The sequence below is a fragment of the Copadichromis virginalis genome, linkage group LG7 (assembly GCF_057382275.1).
Source record: "Copadichromis virginalis isolate Kocher_CV1m ecotype Utaka linkage group LG7, C_Virginalis_male_GT1.1, whole genome shotgun sequence".
Lineage (NCBI taxonomy): Eukaryota > Metazoa > Chordata > Actinopteri > Cichliformes > Cichlidae > Copadichromis > Copadichromis virginalis.
In genome coordinates this window covers 19,229,300-19,254,663 of record NC_140624.1, presented here as the reverse complement: position 1 = coordinate 19,254,663, position 25,364 = coordinate 19,229,300, and the positions used below count along the sequence as shown (strand labels likewise).

Below are 25,364 nucleotides of genomic sequence, written 5' to 3'. Positions count from 1 at the left end.
GGCTGCTTTGACGTTACAGAATGTAATTAACTCTGCACCAGCCTGATGTCATAACTTCTTTTGTATGGCAATTCCATCAGGCTACTGCACAAACACATCTAGTTACTAAATGTATGGCTCTATGGGTAGCAGCTGGTTGGAAGTCGCCAGTTTTGTTCAGACCACATTAGCTACAATTATCAGATAGATGGCCATAAAGTTATCTATATTCATGGTTCCCACAGGACGAACTGCACTGAAAACTGACAGCTGATTTCTCTGAACTTCAGTATGTACCCTCAGCCCCGGCTGAAAATGAACTGGAATCACTTTGGTCATCACTTTGTTTTTGGACACTAACAGGGGTGATTTTACCGAAAGCTTAATTTGGAGTGAACAAAACGAAACATCTACTAAATGATGAATAACAACAAAACATGATCGTGCCATCACAGTACCATTCCACAAACATCGTTACAACCAAACGATCTGTGACTGATTTTATAGATGCTGCAATAAATGTGTTTTCTTAGTAAGCGGTCGAAACATCTGAGAGCCATCAGATGTATGAGAAAAAGAGGCCGAAAGAAAACCAGGAACACAATGATCCTCTTTCTCTCCCATCTCCATACAGTTCCACTTTCCCACATAAAAGGACTACATTAGGCACACATGTCTCAGAGCCAAACTATTGTCCTCATTCTCTGTGGATGTGGGCCAATGGGGGGTAAAGAACACTCTCAGACTCAGCGCATCCAGACAGCAGGAAGAATATTGAGCCGATATGAGAGAGCGCACTCAACTTTTTATTCACTTCTTTTCAATAACCATTTTTGTTTTTGTTTTTATGGTCACAGGAGGTGGGGGAGGGTAGCCGATGCCCACAGCAGAACAAAGGTGTAAGAGTATGACAAATAGGTTTACATACAGTGCACATATTTACCCACTCTGCCCACTATTGTTAGGTTATGCAAAGGAATGACTGTGAGAGGAAACCAAAGCAAAAGATTTAAGCAGGGATCACAATATCAGAGCGAATGAAAGGGTAATCATTTCCAACTATTGTACGGCTAAAATATTTATTAATGCCAACAAATATTGGCTTATGTCACAGTCAATCTGAAAAATCTTACAGGCAAAAACTTTAAAGTATAAGCAAAGGCTCAGCTTCAATGTGTAGATTTGAAGATGAAGGTGAGAATTTTTCAGTTTTCCCATAATTCTTATTATAGACCTGATGGTAAAGCTTGGAGTATAAAATACAGCATCCTAAATGATTCTAGGTAAATGTTTAAAAAACAAAGAAAAACATTAAAAATGTAAAAAACTTTTGTAGGTTTCAGCTTCAGTGACAAGATCAGTGTCCTTTTCTTGTTTTTCTTTCAGGTGCAGAGCTTTGAAGTTACAGGCTGATCATACAAAACAGGCAAATTGGAGATGGCAATATAGTGACTTGTATTTTTATAACTTTTAAGGGATACATACAACAGACTAATTTTTTTAAAAATGAATAATGATCTGTTAGTACCTACATTTTAAATGTTATATATGAACTGTGTCATTAATCCATTTTAAGCAGGGTTCCTTTAGTGACCAGACCCCACCGATCCTTTAATGACTAAGTACTAAACAGTCCCTATTTTGTATCATGTGGTTATTTTCCTTTCATACATGTCTTTCTGAGCTGTACACATTTCCACAGTGGGGTCAGACCACAGAGAAATTCATGGGTGCCATCACTTCTAAATCCTCCTAAATTTGATGGGTCCATTGGTACAATCCTGATGTCACCTCTTCATTGAAATAAGTCTTATGTAAGGCATGTATACCTTATTCAAGTAAATCACACATTAACACCTGAGTACACACACACACACACACACACACACACACACACACACACACACACACACACACACACAGTAGTATTTCACTCAGGGCATCAATCTGCACACTTAAAGTCTGATTCTTGTTCTATTTTCAAAAGAAGAAGGAGCAAAAGAAGAATAAGAAAGAGGGAGAGGGAGGGAGATGATGACTCTCATGAGCAGATATATTTTAGGAGCTGGTATTGAGGTTGCTGGGAGCTATCTTTAAGCGGCCTACTTCTACTCACTGCTTGGTGAATACTGGGGAGAGAAAAGGGGTTTATATAGGCAACACACACTCAGACGTAGACACACACTGGTCTTTTTGCAAATTGCTTCTGGACATACAGTATGCTAAAACAGAGGAATACAGACAGAAGTCAGAGCAATCATATACACAATAAGCATATTCATACACAATGTGCACCATACGTGCGTGGTGGGGGTATGTGTGTGCATGCTAATGCAGGCGAGTGATATGCTGTTACTTTAACAGTGACTGTGCTTTTTGTGTCAGCAGGCTTGTTTGTGTCTGCAGAAACACCGCCCCCAAGTGGAATCACACACACAATCACACACACAAAACAACCTGTCCATGAGTGTGACAGTATGGATGTTTAGACCAGCTTGCAAACTCTAAAGAAAACGTCCAAGTGCCAGAAACTGCAGTTCGTCTAATGACCACCTGAGGCTGACTCCAAAAGAAAGCCAGTACACACATATTTAAAAAACAGTTTGATCTAAAAGAAAATGAAAATGGCAAAATATTATTTTTCCACATATGGCAACTCGGTATAAGCTTATTCGTAGTATAATGTATTGTGTTTTGTTGCGTATCTGAAATTTTCAGAACTAAATTAAAAACCGTGTACATATAATTGATTTATTTTTATTACCAATAACACAGAATAACAAGCTAGTTCTGCTTTGAAACAGAGCTATGCAGATTACTTTGAAAATTGTGTTTGTGCAAATGAATAAAATACAAAGTAGCCAATTTTACTGAGCTGTAAAACATAGCTAGAGCTCAAAGTAGAGCTCAATAGCTTGAAAGAAACAGTAAGCCTATCCCAGCTCAGTTTGGCGTCGCGACACATATTCATCCTTTCATTCTTCAATTGTATAACTTGTAGTAATGCATGACTAAATAAAGATTCAAATGTTAAACTTCCGTCACCTCCATATTTGGATTCATTTGTTTTTCTTTTGTTGGAGACACAGCATAAGAGCTGCGTGTAACTCTGTAGCTGCAGTTCTGTAACCCCAGTGTTTGCTGAAAACTTAGCACTCTGTCCTCTTGTCCAAATATAGTAACTCCTGCTTCCGAAAAACTGAAACCATGGAGGCTGAAATGCTAACACTGTGGCTTCAAGCTTTGCCCAAAGCCAATGGGTGACGTCACAATGGCTATGTCGAATTTTTTATATGCAGTCTATGGTTTGGACCAGTTGGAGCCTCTGATCCGCAGTTGTGCAGACTGCCATATGGATCAGACTCAAACTGCAACACGTGTCAAAAATAAATACAGGAGCGTTGAGCTTCACATTTCCTGCTGCCTAAAGAACTAGATCACAAGTAATTTACAATGATGGGTGAAACACACAAACTGTAAAGTTTCTTTTTTTTTCCTTCCATTGTTTTTTTTTTTTTTTTTGGTAACAGAAAATGACTCATATCTGCAGACCTGACAATGACATCAAAGGTAACTCTAGCTCAAACAACCCTGAGATTCTGGGTTGAATCACCTTTTTTATTTTTAAATAAGCAGTGACTCAAACATCAAACCAAGTGATATGAATTCATATCATTTGAATAACCTTAGACTTATGTGATCATTTAAAAAAAAGCTGTAAATTAACAATGCAGAACTCTGCTTATTGTTTAAATGAACTTTAAGATACTTAAATAAGCAAGTCAGGTGAAAGAAATATTGGAAGGGTAAAATGAGGTCTAGCGTGGTAATCACAAACGTTATACAGCAGGCCTGGCAAAATCGCTAGCCCGACGTCCCGGAGCTAGCGATATCTCCGGTCGGGCGACCAAAATCTATCTCAGCCCCACCCGTCGGACTATCATATAGCCTGACCGGCTATCGCTAGCAATTTTGCGAGCCCTGTACAGTAAAGACTATTTTCACAAATGAGAGTCCAGCTCACTCAGAAAAGCAGAGCACAAGTTGACCTATTAATACAGGCGATGGCTCTTTGTTACTTAAATTGAAGCCTGACTGATACAGTGTTTAAGAGCAATACCAACGCCAATATTTGGTCAGTGAAAATCTCATATATCGGCTGATGTCTTATCTTTTTTTCTTTCAGACACACACAACTAGGGCTGCCACGATTAGTCGACTAGTCACGATTACGTCGACTATCAAAATCGTCGACGACTGATTTAATAGTCGACGCGTCATTTGAAGCTTTGTAAGATCCCAAAAGCAGGAATAAGTAGCAGGATTTAAGAGTGTAATAACGGACTGAAACAGAAGATGGCAGCACTGCATGTACAAGGATGCCAGCTGCCGTTAAACCCCGAAGAAGAAGAAACTGTGTCCCAGAATTCATAGCGCGGCCCAGCGCAGTTGTCAACAATGGCGGCAGCTAGTTAGTTTTAATATTACTCTTATTATTCTTTCTGGGTCACAAAATAAACGTTTAACATATTTTCAGGCGAGAATGTAGCTGTGTAAACCTCAAATATCTGCTCAGTTTATCAAGACACCACATATTTTCAAAAGCGCTCCGACGTTTTCGGAGGCGTCTGTTACCCACTAGCTCGATAGCTAGCCGGGGGCCATGAGAGCACCGGACTCCCGGCAGATCGTTTTCAAACCCACCGCCCTACTCAGGTTAAACATATACAAGTCACTTAGATAACTTAAAAATGTTATTGTTTGGCTTTTTTCAGTATTTTATTTGTTCCTGAGTAAATCGGCTGAGTTTATTAAACTCCACCGAAACAATCTGCACATTTAATTAGAATTCAATTAACTATCATCTTGTCTTTATTTTTAGTTAGCACAGACCTTAAACACTTAAAGCTGTAAGCTAATGATAGTTATATAAGAGCAGATGCTGCTGGTGCAATAAGCTGTACTTTTACGTTCAATGGATGATGATCTGATTAGTCGACTAATCGCAAAAATAATCGGTGACTAGTCGACTATCAAAATAATCGTTTGTGGCAGCCCTACACACAACATAAATAGATTTCTATAACTTTTGTTATGCATAGATAATATGGATATGCAGTTGCCAAATAATCTTGTTTTACTGTCACGTCATGGTAGGGCTGCTCGATTATGGCAAAAATGATAATCACGATTATTTTCACTGAAATTGAGATCTCGATTATTTGACGATATTTATTTAACCCTTTAAGACCTACTATAGAACCAAGTCCGCCAGACCTTATATTATTTTTTTACATGTTGTAGTGCCATTTGTGGGAGCATTTCAAGTTGCTAAATAACTGTTATAGCCCATATTTTAATAATATGTATGCATTAAGTCCATAGTAACTACATTAATTGCAAAAAAGTGCAATAAACTACAAAAAAATTGAAAATCGTTTTTGTTTTGTTTTTTTACATATATTTCTACTTGGAGAAATTTAAGAGGTTTATCCCTCAAAACTTTAAATACAAAAAAGTTGCAAAAAATAGTTTACAACAACAGGAAATTTATTTTGAGTGTCTTCATAGTTTTATTTTGGAGATACACCAATTTTTATATACTGCAGGAAAAACAAAAAAAAAACCAATCCTATGATGCAAATTTGCAAAGAAAACAGCATGTGCATCAAAATAAACTATTTCCAGCAGTGCAATTCGAGTTCTAAGCATCCCAGAAACTATTCAGAAAAGTCAAACATGACCAGTATAGGCTTTTAAGGCCTACAAGTAAAAAAAAAACTACATTTCCGTGAAAATGACGTCACTTCCGGTTTCGGCCAGGAAATGGCGGACATGCGACAGTTCGCGCTGACGTCTGTTTCACTGTGGGAAGTGTTACGAACAGCTGATCGGATCGGCAAAGCGTGTTTCTGGAATATTATGTTTTTGTTCCTGCAAGAGCTTTTTATGCAATTTTTGCAAAGCTTTATGTGGAAGGAAACCGTGACCGAGGACAAGCTGATGGCATAAGATGTAAGTACAACTCCTCCGGTTTCATATGCAAAACAAATTATTGCGCTAGCTTACACGGTTCCGGTTCTACAGGGATTTAAAAAATAGTTACACAAAACGGAGCGTGCTGCTCTGACCGGCTTTAAAGGGTTAACAATGACTTTAAAAAATAATATAAAATAGTGTGCAACACCACTGAAGTTTTTTTTTTTTTTTTTTACCTCTCTTTTCAACCAACAGCAGTCACTCTCCTCTCCAAATAACATCTGCTTAGCTTTCCGAGCTTCCCTCGGGTCCTCTTAATCAGCGGTCTCCAACCTTTTTTGTGCCACGGACCGGTTTATGCCCGACAATATTTTCACGGACCGGCCTTTAAGGTGTCGGATAAATGAGGGAGGGGCTAATAATCGGCTCAGTCATTTTTGATGATCGTTGAAAGCCCAGATCGTAATCGTGATTAAAATTCGATTAATTGAGCAGCCCTACGTCATGGCATTTCTCCCATCTCTTCTTGACTTTTTGAATTTTCAATTATCAGCTATTATATATGCAGATACTGATATCTCACTACATTAGTTGGGCTCTAATTCAAATAATAATCAATATAAACATAATCAATTGGCATCACCAAGTTCAAAAAGTCTTTTTAAGGGTTGCCTGGATCATGTATTCACATATAAGATATGTACTGTTTAAATGGCACAGCAAGCAGTGTCAACAACAGCATGCACATCACAAATGCAGTAGAATTATTTTAAAACTAAGCCCTGTTCCGAGACATTTGGACTCCTCATGGGTTTGGATCTTGCCTTGAACCTCCCCCCCACCCCTATTTTTCTTCCTACTCATCTCCCATCATGTTTTTTCCAGTGAAGTGAAAAAAAGTGTACAGCTCCTTCCCACTACATGCACACAAACACAGAGAGCAGCACGCTGGTCAGGGCAGAATGCTTGCAATTCCTCCAAACATACAAAGGTAAGCAACTTGCACTTTCTGTGCCTCATTACCCGGAGAAAATCCAAACACTAGACTGATCTACCTGCTCCTGTACGTTTGGGAATCTGTACTTGCAATTTGTAAGTTATATGGTCATAAATCCCTTAACAGCGCCATGTTGTGGGAACAAAACTTAAAACATTCATTTTTTTTTGGTATGAAAGGTTGAAGGTAGAGCTGGGCGATATGAGATTTTTTTCATATCACGATATGTTTTTTTCATTTCAGGCGATAACGATATCTATCACGATATAAGCCAAATAACTATATTTGTAAGATTTAAATGTGCCGTTGCTCACAAGTAAAATGTGAAATAATCAGCAGCTTGTTTTTATTTAAATATTTATTTCCCATAATAAGTTCAACAGGGTAGATGTACTTAAGGAACATGAGACTTTTTCAGATAAATAAAGGCAAATATTGCAAACTACACAAAAGGCAGCCACTAAAGCGTTTAAGTTTCAAAATAGAACAAACGAAACAGACTAAATTGTCAATTCCACTTAGAAACAAAATATTAATTCTAAAAATAAATCTTAGTTTGTTTTACAGAAGAACAGACAAAACTGACTAACTTTTGTCAATATCAAATAAACTGAGAACTAAAAGGAAATTCTCAATCTCTCCTTGTTGTATAGCTGAGCTTTTCAAACAGTTTTAACAGTTACTTTAGTCTGACAAAAGCCGAATGACGAATTAGCGCTTCCAGTCAGAGACTGAGGCTACATCCACACGTACACGGGTATTTTTGAAAACGGAGATTTTCCGTTTTCGTTTTAAAAAATAATCCCGTCCACACATAAAGGCAGAAATGAAGGAAAACGCTGCTATGAACATGCCAAAGCAGCAGGTGGCGCTAGATTCCTAACCGTGCAGAAATGTTGGCCAATCAGAAGTCTAGAAGCCTCGGTGGGAAAAAGTAAACAAAGCTGGGGCATAGAAGCAGAACCGAGTCGTATGTGTGGAGGGACAGTAACTGTGTGTATATGTAAGCATTTAAACACTGCAGAGAGTAGAATTAACAGTATTGTAGAAATTCATTTCACCGAAACAATAACGTGGCGCACAGTGTGACGCATGCACCAGTTTATTGTATTTCCAGACTTGCTTTCGGCACAATTTACAGTGCATGCTACTCTGTTTTTTGTCAGACTTGAAATAGCCGAAATACCTTCACACTACGGAACTTCTATGGCTCTTCCGTTCGACAATCTCTCCGGCATTGGAACCATCATCTGTTTTCTCTTCGGTCACGCTCGGTTGATTTTTCTAGTCGGCACACCCATTTCCTCCATTACCCGCTGGCTCCATTACCCGCTGGCTGCTTCCCAAACAAACACACGTGCGGCTTGGCACTTGTGCTGTACATAACAAGTCACGCGACGTGACGCTGCGGCTGTGATTGGTTCGGCTCTGCGCTACTTAATTTGGATTGGCTGACCTTTTTTTTTTTTTTAAGAGGACAAGAGCGGCGAAGTCTATCGCGATAGTTTAATTTCTCTATCGAGTAAAAGTTATATCGCGATACATATCGTTATCGTTCTATCGCCCAGCTCTAGTTGAAGGTTAGGCTGATGGTTAGGGCTGAGTGTGTTAATGTAATGGTTCGAATAAGGACCAGGAAACCAATGTAAGTGTGAAGGGATGAAAACAAATCACAAAAAAACCCCACGGCTCTGTGTGGTTTTCTTAGAGCTTATTAACTAAGTGGTGCCTGTTTATTTAATGAGTGAGCAACCTGTGACCTGTCTTCCTGACCTCATCTGCCTCACCAGATGGAAATTTAAATAGATTGTATCACATGTGGGGTTGGGTAACACTTAACACCAGCCTAACCCACAAAATGGCTAACTTCATGTTTTTTAACGCCCTTTTACCACGCTAATTACGGAAAGGACAAGGACTTTAAATAACAACACTTATTGAAACAAAGATGCCAGCGTGATCAGTGTACTGCTGCTGCTGCTGAAGGAGAGAACTAACTGGTAAATTTAAGGGGCCCCTTTAAAAAAAAAACAAAAAAAACCCTGAACATTTTTAGTGGTTTTAAGGGTTGAAAGACACTTTATAAATCACACATTCCTCTTGTCCACAAATAAATACTGCATGTTCCACATTTGGTGAGATAAACAAAAGATAAATGCTGTTCAGTGATTTACAGTGTGGCAAAAAACAGGAGAGGTGGTAGTAGTGTCTACAAAGAATCCATTTACCAAAGACCAAAAACTCAAACATGGATGCCCTCTACTGGACATAACTAGGATTGCAATACTGAGAAGAAAACCTGCCGACAATACACTTTTCACTTGATAGCAGGAACTCGTGATGGGATACAAGGAACCAGGGAGAAATAAAAGCAACACTTTGGGAGGTGATGGAAGGATACACAGCCTGTATTGTTAGAAGGCAAGGGGAATAGAAGAAACCAGCTTGGCCTGCGTTTCTAACTGCACAGCGTTGTTATAACAACCATGCACTAGAGAGTGGATGTGGCCACTACTGAGCGTTATGTCAACACAGTGATTAGGATATTTCCCCTTTGTTTATTGATTATTGAAATGGTTATTGCCATGATGTCACTGAAACTGTCAGCGAATAGTGGACAAATGTCTTTGTCAGAAAAAATGTGCCTCACATGACCTATGCAAGGAATTGGAATAATTTAAGAGAGATTTGACTTCTGTTTAAACTCAGCCATGTGCAAAATTGACCATGACGCTTCCTGTCATTAGTTACGTTTTACTGGCAAGAAGACAAAACCACAAAACCGTTTAACAGATAACTGGCAGCTCTAAGTTACAAGAAGGAACACACTACCAGAAAAAAAAACATTATCCTTTTCACACAATAGCAGCCATGCAACAGTAATAAATAAGATATTAAAAAATATGAGATTTATGACACAAACTTGCTTAAAAAATGTTAGAGCAACCTGAACATTAACCAACCTACAATAAAATGAGAAATTAAGCAAGAGGAATATAGCTAAATCAGAATTAAATAGAAAAAATTGCTACAAAATATAATAAATCATAAATTAATAACAATTTAAGAGGTTATAATATAGTAATTCAAAAATCCCATATATGCTGCTTTCCACACAGACAGAAATACCACATTTAATACATTTGTGCTCGGGAGCAATTCCGATCTATAGGAATATAACCAGAATACAACCAGCTCGCAAACAGTTGAGTCGCCCAAAGTTGTGTTCATTGACAAAGGCCGAGTCAGACTAATGGCAACATGCTGGCAGTCTGTCTGCATTTGTAAATTAGAGAACAAATAAGTTATTTGCAAACCTTTGACAATCTCTCTGATGATTGCAGTCAGTCCAAGTCAGACTGCAACTGTTTGCACAAAGGTTGCTTCTTATCAGCCGAACCATGCAATTGGCTTGCGATCAAAGGTGACCGCGAGTGTGCATCACCCCAAGCTCTAGGCAGCCATTCAGTCACCACGAGTTACAATCGGTAGCAGAATGTGAAAAGGTAAGTGTGTCCAGTCTTGGAAGGTTTTTCCAGTTAAGCCAGTTAAATCATGTTTACATCAGATGGTGGTGCATGAGATGAGCCCTCTTGTTCATAGTATTGCACGAGTATTTTAATTTATTTAATAAAATCTGAACATTTGATGCCCATGTTTCAATACAATAACATCACACAAAATATCACAATACTAAGCTGTGTCTATTCTTTCCTCCACCCCTGCTAAATAGGCTCTTTCAGCTGTACTCGCAGATATACACATAAAAAAACTGTAGTTTAAATTTCTTACAGTGGAGTGAAGGATAAGCTACACTGCCTCCCACCTATTTATTCAAGACAACACTGCTAAATACAAGCTATACACTACTATACAGATGCTTATGAAGGTTTTTTGGTGACACACTAAATTAGGACACCAGACTGCTCAGTATGGCCAATTATTCAGTGTTTACAATAGCAACAGAAGTCTTGATCGAAACCCGCTGATGCACAGACTGTGAAGGACACACAAATACACATGAGTATACACACATTCTCCAGAGATGTGGGTTAGTATGCTGAGGCGATACCGGGGCAAACAAATAACCTTGTGGCTAGACTGCAAACACAAACAGCGAGTGCACTAGACACAAGCAATTGAATAGCATAGAAATGAGTATTGATTCTGCTCCCTTCTACATACATGCTACATATTATCTGTAATTATATATCAGGGAATAGAAAAACATTTTATATGTTGTGCTCTCAACCGCATTGTCAGTACGAGCAGCATCTTGGTATCTCATCATCATCGCTTTTGCAGTTTCTTTTAACTGAAGCTGTATCACATTTTCCATGAGGCTTTGGGTTGGCCGTTTCCTATTTTTAAAAAGGGGGCAATTACTTTAAATCACTGTGTGGTTTATGTTGTGCAAAAGCTATCAAGCAAGCACTAAGAAGCGATAGGAGGAGCCAGACTATTCTTTAAAAGAAGGGGGTTGGGCATTAGTTGATCTGCTGTATCTAGAACCACAGGGTTTAACAGACGGCATCAACAACAGTTTGCAAAAAACGGTGCGAGACAGCGAAATTCAGGGTTGTGATTTCTGCTGGGGATACTTACTACTACTTACTCGCCAAAATATTCTGCAATTATTCTGCAACCTTTTTTTACTCTGAGATGTCTTTAAGTAACCCATCTAACTAATCAAGTCCAGAGATTTCTTTTTTGTTTTTTAAAATACTGACAAAAATGTTTACGCACTCATCAAAGTTGCCTCCAACTGTAACCTCGTACCTTCTGTAATTAAGCTAGCGGAAGGGTTATTTGCAGGGGTGTTTTTTGCGCTGGGTTTTGATTTCCAGGCCAAATACTGCCTGCCCTGTGTGCTTTTTGAGAGTTGTTGGGGCCTGGCTGTATACAAACTACATACAGGGGAGGGGGGCATTCTAAAAAAAATTTTTTATTTATAGTTCCTAAATTGCTACCAGCATGAGAGAGAATAAAAAGCTACACAAAGTCATTAGAATACAATTCCGATACATTTTCATGGCTAACCATGTCAAAACACGGCTCTGAGAAATTAACTATGCCTTGAGAGGCTGTAGAGTGCACAGTATGCAGAACCTGCATTTTAATTTAGCTTGTGAGGAGAAACACCCAAATGGCAGCATATGTTACACTTTTTAAAAAGGGGAAATAAAGCTGTGAACCAGATCAGGTTCTGTCTTCACAAGTCTTATTTTTCATCTAATCTCTAATGAGGTATGTATTTCTCAGACAGACTACACTGAGAAACATCACTTTCAGATGTATCTGCATGCAAAAAAAAGGACTAAAACAATAATAATCGTAACTTTTTGAGGAAGAAAGAATTTCTGCTATTCATAAGAAGCAGCTCCTCCTTTCCAGTTAGCCAGGAGGTGGCAGTGGAGAGTGACTCTATGCTGTTTCCAACCTCTCCAACTGTGATAAGCTGCTGCCCTCACAGAATTACATGCGCTATTAATGACTTCAGTCTTTACGTGATGACCCACTGGCGAGGAACTGCGGTGCTGGACCACGCTTTGTGAGCATTAGACGAGAGGCTCAAATCCTTGCCTCTGAGCAAATCCTATTTGGACCACACACACTAAAGTTGAGAATCCCTCCTTTTAATTCGCTCTTGTTCTTCTCTCCTTATTCAGCCTGATCGACTCGGTAGATTTACTCGGATCTTGTGCTTTCCTGGCTAATGCTCCCGGAAAGCAGGAGGAAAATCTTTAAAGAGCTCAAACTCCCACCAGCCAGAAAAACAAAATTCACCCTTTATTCCCCCTGCAGCAAACCACTAGATGAGATGCAGTTCATATAATTACAACCGATTGCAGCAGTGGTCAACTCACAAGTGTTGCCTTGCTGTCACAATTTAAAAAAGCAACAACCCCCCCCTCCAAAAAAACCCCTTTAACATGGGGGAGGATCAGAGGCATCGAAACCCAACACACTTTGCCCACTAATAGCAGTTGAAAAGGTGAGTTGAAAGAGCGAGCTGCTTTGCAGGAGTTCCTACTCCAACGCCTACTTCTACATTCAATTATTCTGTCAGTCAGCAATAACAGAACCACTGTGGCCACCGGGGAGAAAATGGTTTCCATTCACACACACACACACTACAGAGGAAAGAACCAATATCATATTACAATTCAGTATGTAACAATGAATGACCCGTTGAGACGGCATAGCCAGTCTCTTAGACAGCACAACGCCGAGCAGCACATGACAAGAAATGCGTTTGCATTTTCTACATGACATTCACGTGTTGCCTTATCTTGACCCCAAAACAGATACTGTATATTTAAAAATGGACCTCTTCCAATTTTTAAGTAGTGTGTCAAAGTCTCGAGTCAGCTCCCCCCAAACGTCTTTTTCTTTTTTTTCATTAAGCCTTTGTTAAGGTCTTTCAAAGTTGTACTTTTGACCCCTGCAATAGTAGATGGTGGATTTGAACCCAGAACCTTCTTGCTGTGAGGCAACAGTGCTGACCGCCTGATTTTGATTTTTAAACAGTCAGTAGCAACAGGTCTGATGGAGTGATGAATCCAGATTTGAAATTTATGGTTCAAATCGTCAATATGTATGGAAAAAGGCAGAAGCATCACTAAAACATGGCGGAGACTCTGTCATGGTGTGAACTGCATTTCTGCCAGTGATGCCGTGCCATCGGGAAAGTGTCTGATTAGCAAAGGGTTCATTCTTCAGAAGCCTGGAGAATTATTCCTGAGCTCATTTCTTTCAAGAAATTACAAGTAAACTTTCCTAATAGAGCTCAGGCTGTGTTGAAGAATAAAGGCTTTGACTGTGACTTTCCAGTCAAAGTTCCTTTTCCTAGCAAAATATAAAGACATTAAAAAGAAATTATAGAGAAAGAAATTATAGAGGGATGACTCAAGGCTTTTCCTTCCTAAGAGCTGTATAGCTAGATGGGCCTGGCCATGATGGACAGTAGGTAATTAATTCTGCTTTAAAAAGAAAAAAAAAGGTAATAACACATTTTAATCTTTTGGCGTAGACTCTGGTTTATACATTCGCCTAACAAAAAGATGCCCGGTTCTCCCAGAAGGAGGCACAAATCTGTTGGGTGTTGCACCAGGAAGGGCATCCAGCACAAACACCTGCCAAATCAACTATGGACTGCTATCTACTTTGGATCCCTTGGGAGTAAGAGAGCAGCTGAAACTAACTTATACAACGTTGACTCTGGAGAAACAGCACAAATAATACATAAATACAGTATTAATGGAGACAGCCTGTATGTAAATGAAGATACTGGGCTTTCCAGTCTGTGTCTACATTGACCTGTGTGCTGTCTCCCATGTGGCCAGCACAGCAGCTTTTACTAAAACCCTCATTTCCTGCCTGCAGCCACCCTGTGGCATCCTCTAATTCCCCCTCTCACTTCCCTTACTCACTTTCTCCATCCTGGGCTTTTCTGTTGCTACTGGTGGACCAGACACAAGCTCTCCTTTTCACCCTCGCGGTCCCTTTCCCTCCTCGCTTACGCGCTCCCATTATTTTTTTGCTCCACCTCTCTAGCTTTCTGCATGGTTCTCAGCATTTCTTTCTCTCCCTGTTTCTACATGCAGCTCACATGCTCAGCTCTCAGCTCCAGTCGCCCAGGCAGGCCAGAGTATTGATGAAGCTGAGCTGTACAAATCTGCCTCCCAGAAGACTGCTCTCTCTCACACATCTATACAACACATTACATACAGGTCATCAACCCACAACTGCTTCCTAAACTAGAATAATTGGACAGCTCTGAGACACACAGCCACTGGGGTTCATCTACAGAGGAATGGTCTCCTGGCATCCCCAGAAAATCAATTAGGTTTATTAACAGGTAGAAAGTCCACTCCATAACTCTTGCTTATTACTTGTAGTATAAATATTGTTTATTATGATAGCAGGCTGATCTTAAATAAGACAAACGGATAATAAATATAAAAATATCTCATATATCAACATTATGGGAAGAAACAAATCATCTGTTGATATTTTTGAACCTCTAAGCTTTCAACATTAAAAGGCTGAATATACACCAAAATAAAATATCATCTGAATCAGTGTTATCCACTATGTTGATTTCTATTATACTATATAGTGTTTACCCACAGACGTGGCTTCTGAGTTTGAAAAGTTAACCTGATGCAGTGCATTAAACTTGTTTTCTGTTCCACAGTGGTTTAAAGTCCTTTTTCCAGATGAAAATACATTTTGTATTGCATTTGGAGATCAAAGTTCTAGAGTCTGAAGGAAGAATGGAGAGGCTCAGAGTCCAGGGTGTTTGAAGTTCAGTGTGAGTTTGACACAGGTTGTGATGATTTGGGGTCCTCTGCTGCTGGCAGTGATGGTCGCTTCACTGTCTAAAGTCATTGCAGCTGTCAACTGGGAGATTTGAGAGCACTTCACGCTTCCATCTGCTGACAAGCTTTATGGAGATGCCGATTTTCTTTTCCCGCAGGACTTAGCACCTGCATACAGTGCCAAAAATACAACCAAACGGTTTGCTGACCATGTTATTACTTGTTGATTAGCCACCCGACACCACTGAGCTGAACCCCACTGAGAATCTGTAAAGTATTGTCAAGAGGAAGATGGGAAACATCCAACCCAAAAATACAGACAAGCTGAATAGTGCTATCAGACTACCCTGGGCTTCAGTAACACCACAAGCAGATCGCCTCCACTCCACACTGACGCAGTAATTTGTGGAAACATGCCAACTAAGTGTAACTGAATCTAATTTTTAGAACATGTATTAGAAATCCATTTTTGATCTAAGGAAACATTCTTGTAATTCGAGATGCTGGATTTCTGATTTTCATGAGCTATGAGCCATAATCATCAAAATTAGAATAAAAAAGATTTTCACTTTAAGTGTAATGAATAGATTATATGAAAGTTTATCTTTTTGCATTAAACAATAAAACACACACACACACCTTTCAATATATTCTTTTTTTTCCCCAAGATTCACTGGTATGGCAAATATCCAAGAAAACCAGAATAACAGCAGCCTGACGTTGGTGAACTTTAATACAAGAACCAGGGTGTGCACTATTAGGCTAGTGGTTAGTCATCTCCTTTCACGCTTGCTATCTAACAATGGGAAAATATTTTAAAAAAAAATATTTGAAATAGAAATGAATGTGCATGTTCAATATGATAAATGGACTGGTTCATATATAGTGCCTTTCTACTCTATTTGAGCACTCAAAGCACATTATACTACATGCCTCCTTCATCCATTTGCATGTGCACTTTTTTATGCCTAAGTGCTTTCTATCTCACACACATTCATACTCCAATGGATGCACAGGAGAGGAACTTGGGGTTCGGCATCTTGCCTGACCGTGCTAAATCATAACTGAGGTCATGCTTCTTCAGGGATGGTTGCAAATTTAAGTTTATGTGCACTTTCTTGGCATGCAAACTGGAGCAGCCAGGGATCAAACCAACAACCTTCTGATTAGTAGATGACCTGCTCTACTTCCTGAACTACAGCCACCCATTATGTAAATAATGGTTATTTTTTCATACTTCCATGTTATAACACTGAAATGTAACCTTTCTGTATGCATTACATACTGTATTTGAGTAAACTCCAAGTTCATCTTGTGTCCTTAGACCAGAGAATAAACACTGTACATCCCAATAATAATATTAGCATTTAGATTCCCTATTGCCAGTCTGTAAAAACAAAAAAAAGTTATGACTACTGAATGCTATTATACTGGAGTCACTTTTCACAGTCAACAACCTGTAAGCCTTGGTATGCTAATCCAGCTCCACTTAATGAAAGAGGTGATTCACAATGAGCCCAAGCAGCTGAAACTTGCAAAGGCTCGGTCATCCTCTAACAAGCTTACTGGCAATTTTTTTCTATTCTTGGACCTTTATGATGTCATAAAAACGGGGCAGAGTGGCAGTCAATCAGAAGAAAGTTGGTTTAAAGGGAGATGATCTTTATTTATCTTATCTCGGTGAAGCCCCTGAGTTTATCCTGTCTTAAACAAGCTCATTTTGCTGATAACATGCAAAGTCAGTCTATAGAGTCAGTGAGAAAATGCATGCAGCCAGATCGATTTTAATCCAGGCAACTTTAAGCCACAGGATACAGTGAAACTGGTGAGTAACAAATGGCAGGCCCAGGGTAAATCAACATGACATCATTATTCAGCAGTCACCAGTTAGGCATCGACTCTGCACAGCCTTTCTTCCAAACAACTCTCAGCCGATGGTGTTTATTTTAGGCAATGGTCTAGACTTAATAACACAGAGAGAGTTGAACTGAGTAAGCAGGTATAAGTTAAAAAGATTTAAAACAACTACACTAATATTTATTGAGCGATGGTAAATTAGTGTCAGATATTTTCATATTAAATTCTCCAGGTAGCTTGGAAGCAACATCTCAAATTTTAATTGCTCCTGTTGCTTACTTGTGAAGATTTGATATTGGGATTTGTCACCTTTTTTCAACAGCAAATTAGGTGTTCAAGGCTAAACTGCGATTTTCAACCGTATGAACAGTGTCACTAAACCCTGCTATAAATGTTGCCGTGAGATGGAATCAGTCTACAATCAGTCTAATATCTGTCTGCAATTGAATTGGGCCAAGTTGGCAATTGCATCCAATCTGTCTCTGATAATACAGGAAACAACTGCAGCAAATCATTCAAAATCCCATATCTGTTGCACTCTACATAGACAGAAATGTACATTTCACTTTTACATTTGTGATGAGGAAGCTTCCTGCTCCAAAGGAACACAACCACAGTGCAACCAGCTGAGTTGTGCTCAATGGCAACGATTAATTCAGACTGATAGCAACACATTGACAGTCTGGCTGCATTTATAAATTAGAAGGCAGTTATTTGCAAACCTTTAACTAACTCTCTGAGAGTGATTGCAGTGCACATCAGACTGTAACTGTTGCAAAAAGGTTGCCTTATATCAGGCAACCTGCACAATCCCCTTGCAATCAAGAGTAGTTATGAATGTGCAAACACCCTCAAATTCTAGGCAACCATTTAATCACCGCAAGGTGCAATCGGTCACAGAACGGGAAAAAATTCTATACAATCACCAGGCAGCCACCGACGTTTTTGTTGATGCAAGGAGGTCGCTTGTCTGTTTTTACTTTTGTGACTGAGCCATTACTTTGACTGAATTAGGAGGCAGTTTGTCAAGCTAAGTGTGTTTTTTTCCAGCTGAGCAGCTTTAATTTCATTTTTCTCGTCTAACCTTATCACAGGATGGAGGAGCATGTTCATAGTATACCCTGAGCACACATTTATTTAATAAAAGATCAACATTTGGTGTCCATCTATCAATACAATACTGCAACACAAAATAGCACGCTATTATCCTGTACTATGCACTCGTATTTGTTTCCCCCACTCCTAGTTATAATGGCTTTATAACGACAATAATGGGTTTATACTTTAAGAAACTGTGAATTGATTAGACATATATTACAAGCACTTGACAGATTAATCAATAGTAAGAGTACCAGATCTGCTATAAGAACTTTTTTCTTTTTTAAAGTTATACTGCTCCACAATCTGGTAATCTAGACCCTGCACACAAAAAAGTCCTGCATCTTTGTTCTCTGACCTGGGCCTGATTTGGGTGAGAAAAAGTCAAATTAGTGAACAAAGTCAATACAAGAAAACTTTCAAGACTCCACTATCCATCTTTCTCACACACAGAAAACCAGTAGTCCAATCAGTCAGGCTAAAAGAAAGGAAAAACTGCTGATCAAAGAAAACAGTAAGATCGGGTTACTCTGTTCATTTGATAACCTGAACCTCAAAGGGCCACAAAAGCAAAATCCAGATGATAAAAACTTGAACTTAGTGTGAACTTTCTTTAGTCTGCAACCAATATGAAAGTATATCCACCTACAGACGTCTCACATTTTCACACACACATGCACACACACACACACACACACACACACACACACACACACACACACACACACACACACACACGTAGTCAATACTGTGTTGCGTTAATGGATAAATCCAATAAATAATAGCACTGTGTTCGCATTGGCCAGGCAGGCCTGGTACATGACAAGTGATAAAAGCTTGGAAAAGACTTTGAAGGCCAGAGTTGTAGCTGCAAGGCCAATACATCGGTTTCTTTGCTCCACAAATACGCTGCGCCGAGCAATTCACTCAAACATGTGACTGAGCCAGTTCTTGTGTTGATGGTCTTTAAACATCAAAGCAACACTGAGCATGTGGTTTCTCACACATCATGGTTTTGTGTGAAAAAAATATGCACATATTTGTTTCTGAGTCAATGAGAAGACAAAAGTCTCAAATGCATTGCTGAATTGCAACATTCCTCCTGTCAGTATCTGATCAACAGTGAAAGACAAACAGCGAGATGGACATCGTCCATTAAAAGACCATAATGAAGTGCAGTAAATAAAGTCTTTAAACAGATAGTTTATACTGCCTTAAAGTTAAATGCATGTATTTTCCTTCCGCTGTATATGTTTTTCAAATAAATAAGACTTCCACTGTAAGGCTACACTTAACACAAACAAATTGACATGTATTGGTAATCCTGACCTAGTTCACCTAGTTGAGACTGATAGCAAACGAGAGTTGCACCAACGACAACATACAGCTGAAGCTAAGATCTTTTGCAGGTATTTGATCACAAACATCTTTAAGACCAACATTAATTTATTTAAGAAGACTGACAATGATTCTACTACTTATTTCAGTCTGCATATTATAAGGCTAAGATACAGAAAGGGTCGACTTTGCATCTTTTTTTTTTTTTTTTTTTTTTTTTTTTTAAATGACATCAGAAACAGCAGTATGCGACATTACGTGATGGCAGAGCTTCAGTTCATCCTTTGTCATTTTTATTTTTTATTTTTATTTATTTATTTTTTTTAATAAATAGGACAGGGGGAATGAATGAGAGAAAGAGGGGGAGAGAAAGAAAGAAAACCAAAGGGGAGAAGAGACGGAGAGAGAGAAAAAAAAAAAAAAAGAACTCCTGGGTCACCTGTATGGAGAAAAAAAAAAAAAAAAAAAACAAACAAACAGAGGAGACAGCAAACAACAAAGAGCAACATAATAATAGAGAAAACAAAGCACCATCACAATAAACTAGCTAGTCATAGATATCAATATTTACTAAATAATAAACGATATTGTGCAGCACGCAAGATAGACAGCGCACAGTGTGCTTTGAGGCAGCAGCCAAGAAAGCTTTAGTCCGCGTCTGTGGGTCTACTACTTATTTCAGTCTGCATATTATAAGGCTAAGATACAGAAAGGGTCGACTTTGCATCTGATTTGCCAGCGATTATGACTGCCAAAAATAATAAATAAATAAAGACGGCTAACTCATACTGCCCCACAGACTGTGATAGTAAAAAAAAAGGTTAAGCCTTGCCTTATAACTGATAACTGATCTGTGGAAAGTGCAAAAAACACTCCTGTGCATCAAGTGAAACACACAAAGAAAATGCATGAATACATCTCATAATCTCATAATAAAGGCTGTAAAACGTTGCAGTGCAGCCGTTAAGGGACCCTACAAATACTTATGTCAATAATAATAAATAATAATAATTAACACTCTTTTGATTATAAGTATATTTGTCCCTTTTTACTCTTTTTACCACCAGAGAGGGAGACACACGGCCCCTCATCTCACTAGCAGCTGAAGAAGTTGGCGTTAACAACACTAATAGCAGTGACCCTGTAGCCACACCAGCTGTCTGTTATCATTAAGGTAGCAGCTAGCAGCTATGGCTAATAATAAAATGATAAGGTTAATGTGGGAGATAAGCAGTAAATGTTATCAGTCTTGCTCATTCGCAATGTTAACAGGCAGTGTTAAACGGACAGAGAGACAGACAACTTAACAGGATAACCCAGACATCTATTTCTTGAAAGTGTCATGTTTCTCTTAAGGACACAGACTGATACAAAGAAAACCCCACCAGCGGCTAGACGGAAACAGTAGTAGTCTATCCAAGCTGCCATAGGCTGAGAGGCGGAGTACACCCTGGACAGGTCACCCCTCTGTCACAAAAATAAGACAGAGAGGATTCACACTCATATTCACACCTGTTGGCAATTAAGAATCACCAATTAACCTAACTCTATGTCTTTGGACTGTGAGAGGAAGCCAGAGTATCCGGGGAGAACATGCAAGCTCCACACAGAAAGGCCAGATGGCAGATTTAAACATCAGGGCCTTCTTGCTGTAAGGTAACAGTGTTAAACACCATGCTGCCCTGATTGTGGATCACTGTGCTGAATACTTGGTCTCAGTTTCAAATTTGGTACAACCATAAACACCTCGTAACCTCACCGCTGGGTCCTTTTTATACAAACCTTCCTGTCCTTGCTTATGTTTCCACTTGAATTAGTTCAAACAAAGGACGCTGTATCTGCTTAAATTTCAAAGACATCAAAGTCAAGTGACAACGCACTGCTTACATAAAAGTAGCACAAATGAAATTTTACTATTTATCTACGTTATTAAGGCTCAAGATAAAAGGTGTGTTTGTGAGTGTATGTGAGTTGTTGTGGTTTCTAAACAGAAAAGCCCATCTCAAACGGCAGAAGGCAGAAGATGGGAATGGATGTGGATAAAAGTCCATGAAAACGCCATTTAAACAGGAGTGTAAATCTACCAAAGAGAAACCGAGAGAGAGACTGTGATTGTGCTTGAGAGTCTGTGTATGAGCTTACTTTGATTCAACTGTGACCCTGACCTGAATAAGCATCTCATTACAGGGATGGATAAATGGTTGTATGAATAAATGGATGGATGCATGTGTGACCTATTTTTTTAAAAACACCACGTGAGAGAAAGAGCACAAGATCAAGAGACACAGACAGTGAGATAAAGACATAACTGCTTCTGACAGACGTCAGGGATCAAACAGTTTACATTTATATATTTTAATTTCACTCTGACACTTTGTTTGCTGACTCACTTTAATACCTTCTAATATTTCCTTGTTTTATTTCGCTTTCAAATATTTTCCTTTAGCAAAATCTGTTCTCATTTTATTAATAATTATGGTAATCTTGCTCTTTTTATTAACATTTGTACTTAATTAGCTCAATTTTTTTTAACAGAGCTCCTTCTTTCGTTTAGTTTTTATCTTATAAAACAATTTAGCTCTTATTTAAGAGACAGACGCTTGTCAGTCAAGATAGGAAATTGCTCATCTACCTCTGCTCCAGTACCCTATTACATCCACACAGGCTCCACTATGGGACCTCTCTTATTTACACATGCTTTCCCTCGGCTCGATTTTTAAAAAAAATAAGATTGCATCTTGCTGTTATGCAGATGACACACAACCTTACCTACTCGTTTCACAAAGAATGGTTGGTTGAAGAACCTGTTCAGCTGTGTGGAGAACATCAGATTCTAGATGCCAATGAATATCATTCAGATGAATGATAAGAAAAGTGAAGTGATCATTTTTGGACCAGCTTAGTTTCCAGTATCAGCTCTACTCTTGGTCTTCTGTGTGCTAATTTTCAAAATCAGCTTACAGATCTACGTGTTTTATTGACAGTTTATTGAATTTTAATAAACAAGAGAAAAAAGGCTGTGAAAGGCAGCTTTTACCATCTTAGATATATTGCAAAAGTAAAGTCATTGTTATCCCCAGTAGACCTCAGCACAATAATCCATGCATTTATTATTTCTCGACTGGACAACTATAATGCAGAACATCTTTTCTGGCTCGCTGATTACTAGTGAAAAAAAGAGGTGTTTCTACATTTTTACTCTTTGTTTTTTAAGCCATTAATGGGTTAGCCCCACATTACATTTCTGATCTGCTTATAACACATTCTGCCTCCAGACTTTGGAATAATATCCCATTTCAAATCATATCTATAATAATCTGAATTTAAAGACTCATGGTTTTTTAATCCTTGCTTTTAGTTCGTTCAAAGTTTTTTTTAAATGGTGTGTAAAGTCCATGTTTATTTTATTCCTATGTTTATCCTTGCCATGTAATTCCCAGTGTTTATTTCCCTATTGACTCTTTGTTCCTCTAATATATTCCTGTATAGTGCAATCTGATGATATCAAATGCAAAGCACTTTGTGCCATTTCCTGTTATTTAGGCTGTTGTGCTCATACATTTTTTTTTCTTTTTTGGCTGTTGTACTAAAGGAATGTGCTGCTCTACACCATCATCAAGCTGCAGTGTATACTGTCAAAACTGTTCTATATTTTATAAAGCTTGTTATCAATCATTCACCCTGATAGAGAATATAAACTGTGGAACTGATGACCTGTATGATAAACTACATTAGTGAAAATAATTTCACCATGTCAGCTTTTTTTAAAATCAGAAATGATCAGAAATGCAAAAACCTACTGTAAGCATGTAAAAATACATGCTTTTCACACTTTTACAACTAAAGTTTAATAAAGAAGCGCTGGCAGTAAATCAGTCAATAATAGCACGCCAGATTCAGGAACTGGCACCTGCGTAATCTGATATGTAACCATAAACTGAAGCACAGATGTGCCAAAACATGTTTGAGGCACACTTAACACTTCACACAGTGTGATCAAAAATTAACCACATTTAATCAAGCGTCAGGGTTTCTTGATCGCCAAGTATTGAAAGTATTACATAACTGCAGCATCTCTAAAGGGATATTCTACAGGTCAGAGTGCAAAGGAACTCAGCTAAATTCTTTTTTTAAAATAAATACTTTGTTTATATATTGTGTTTCTTCCAGATATCAATGCCATAAAAGTGTAGTTCGTTTAGAAATTCATTTAGAAACATAAAAGTAACTAATTTAGAAATTTATATCACATAATGAAGGTATTTTTGAGGGGAACGCATTACATTAAAACAAACAACTGCTGTCACATCTGTTAGTGAGCTGATAATAGCCAAATATTTTTTAATAACTAATGCATTGTCTGAGCAGTTTATTGAGCAAATATTTTGTTGTTGCAGTATCTCAATGTTGTAATATACTGCTTTTATGTTCTTATATTTGGGGGGGGGGATCTACTGAATTTTGAGGAATATTATTGTTGATTAGCCTCCAAAGAAAAATGCTAGCTACAATGCTAGCTACAGAGTGGAGGGGTTCTTTTCAGGGGTTTTTTGTTGGTTTTTGTTGTTGTTGTTGTTGTGTGTGTGTGTGTGTGGATGGGGGGGGGGGGGGGGTAGTTTAGGTCCTTTCACCATTGCAGCATTTAAAGGGCTAAAGGCGAGCCAGCATCCATTACAGGACACCTGTAGGGCCATTGCATGAGTCATGTTTTATTTACAAGACAATTATGGAGTCTGTTCTCTATTTTCTTGGAACATCTGCCTTTATAAACGTCTATTTTTGCGCACATCTGGTTTCACTATGACTGTCCAGGTGTTTGGGACATTCCAGCACATTCCAGCCACCAGCAGCCACCCTGGGGTGTCTGCACCGTTGGTATCACCTAATTGATGCCTTCTTCGGCTGCTGGTGACGTCGCTCCAATAGCGTCACGCCATGAAGAAAGCCTCCCACTCTCTCCACTCCAATTCACATGCACTTTACGCAGCCACTGCGCTGCTGGCACGCCAGCCTCGGCTGCAACTACTCACGCCGGCAAAATCACGCCGAACTGCGCGTGCACCCATACCGTAAAGCTGCCTGGCAAAACCAGGAAACAACGCACCGGGAGAGCCAAGAAAAGTTACATAACACCATGCCAGAGACTCCCCACACGGGTTAGGCGATGTAAGTGGGCGTTTACTCCGTGCCAGTCTGGTGCTGCCATCGCTAAAAAAATAAAACGGAATTGAGCCGTGACATCTGTCAATCCTCGCTTTGAAACCCTAGTTTTAAAAAAATCTACCAAGAAACCATCTGTGCTGGAAGCTCAGGCATGCAAAATAAACTACACGAGTATGTGCAGGCTGTAAGCGGTGCAGGACCCAGTCGTTTTGGGGGAATCAGGTGGAGACCCGGGGACCACACCGTCCACATATAATGTAAGTGGTAACTCGAAACACTCCACGGGACCCCGCCTGTAGATGAAAATACCAGCCCGTGCCATATGTCCACGGTCATACCGCCGACACACCGGCAGCAGCGCTTGTGTCACACAGAGAGGGACCCGCTGTCAGTAAACAAACACTTCACGTCCACACTTCCTCGCTGCCGCCCCGCTTACCTGCGATGGTGACCCGCTTTATCCTTCTTCCCCTTCGGCCTCCTCTTTCTAGCCTGGATGGCCATCACTGCCGGTCCGAGGTTACATTCATTCACAGGCACAGACGAGTCCGGGGAAGGGTGTAGGAGGAAAGGTGGCGGTGGGGGAGAGAGAACAATCACACATCATCAACGAGGCTGGATGGCGTTTA

The 25,364-nt window shown here is 39.2% G+C and overlaps 1 protein-coding gene across 4 annotated transcripts in view; it reads right to left on the bottom strand.

The window, feature by feature from the left end:
• srpk2 (SRSF protein kinase 2) overlaps nucleotides 1-25,364 on the bottom strand; it is a 74,998-nt gene that overhangs the window by 47,582 nt on the left and 2,052 nt on the right. For all 4 annotated transcript variants that reach the window (XM_085462366.1, XM_085462365.1, XM_085462369.1 and 1 more), the window contains exon 4: nucleotides 25,175-25,241. In XM_085462366.1, coding sequence (XP_085318492.1) covers nucleotides 25,175-25,241 — 67 coding nt within the window. The remainder of the gene's footprint in view (nucleotides 1-25,174; nucleotides 25,242-25,364) is intronic.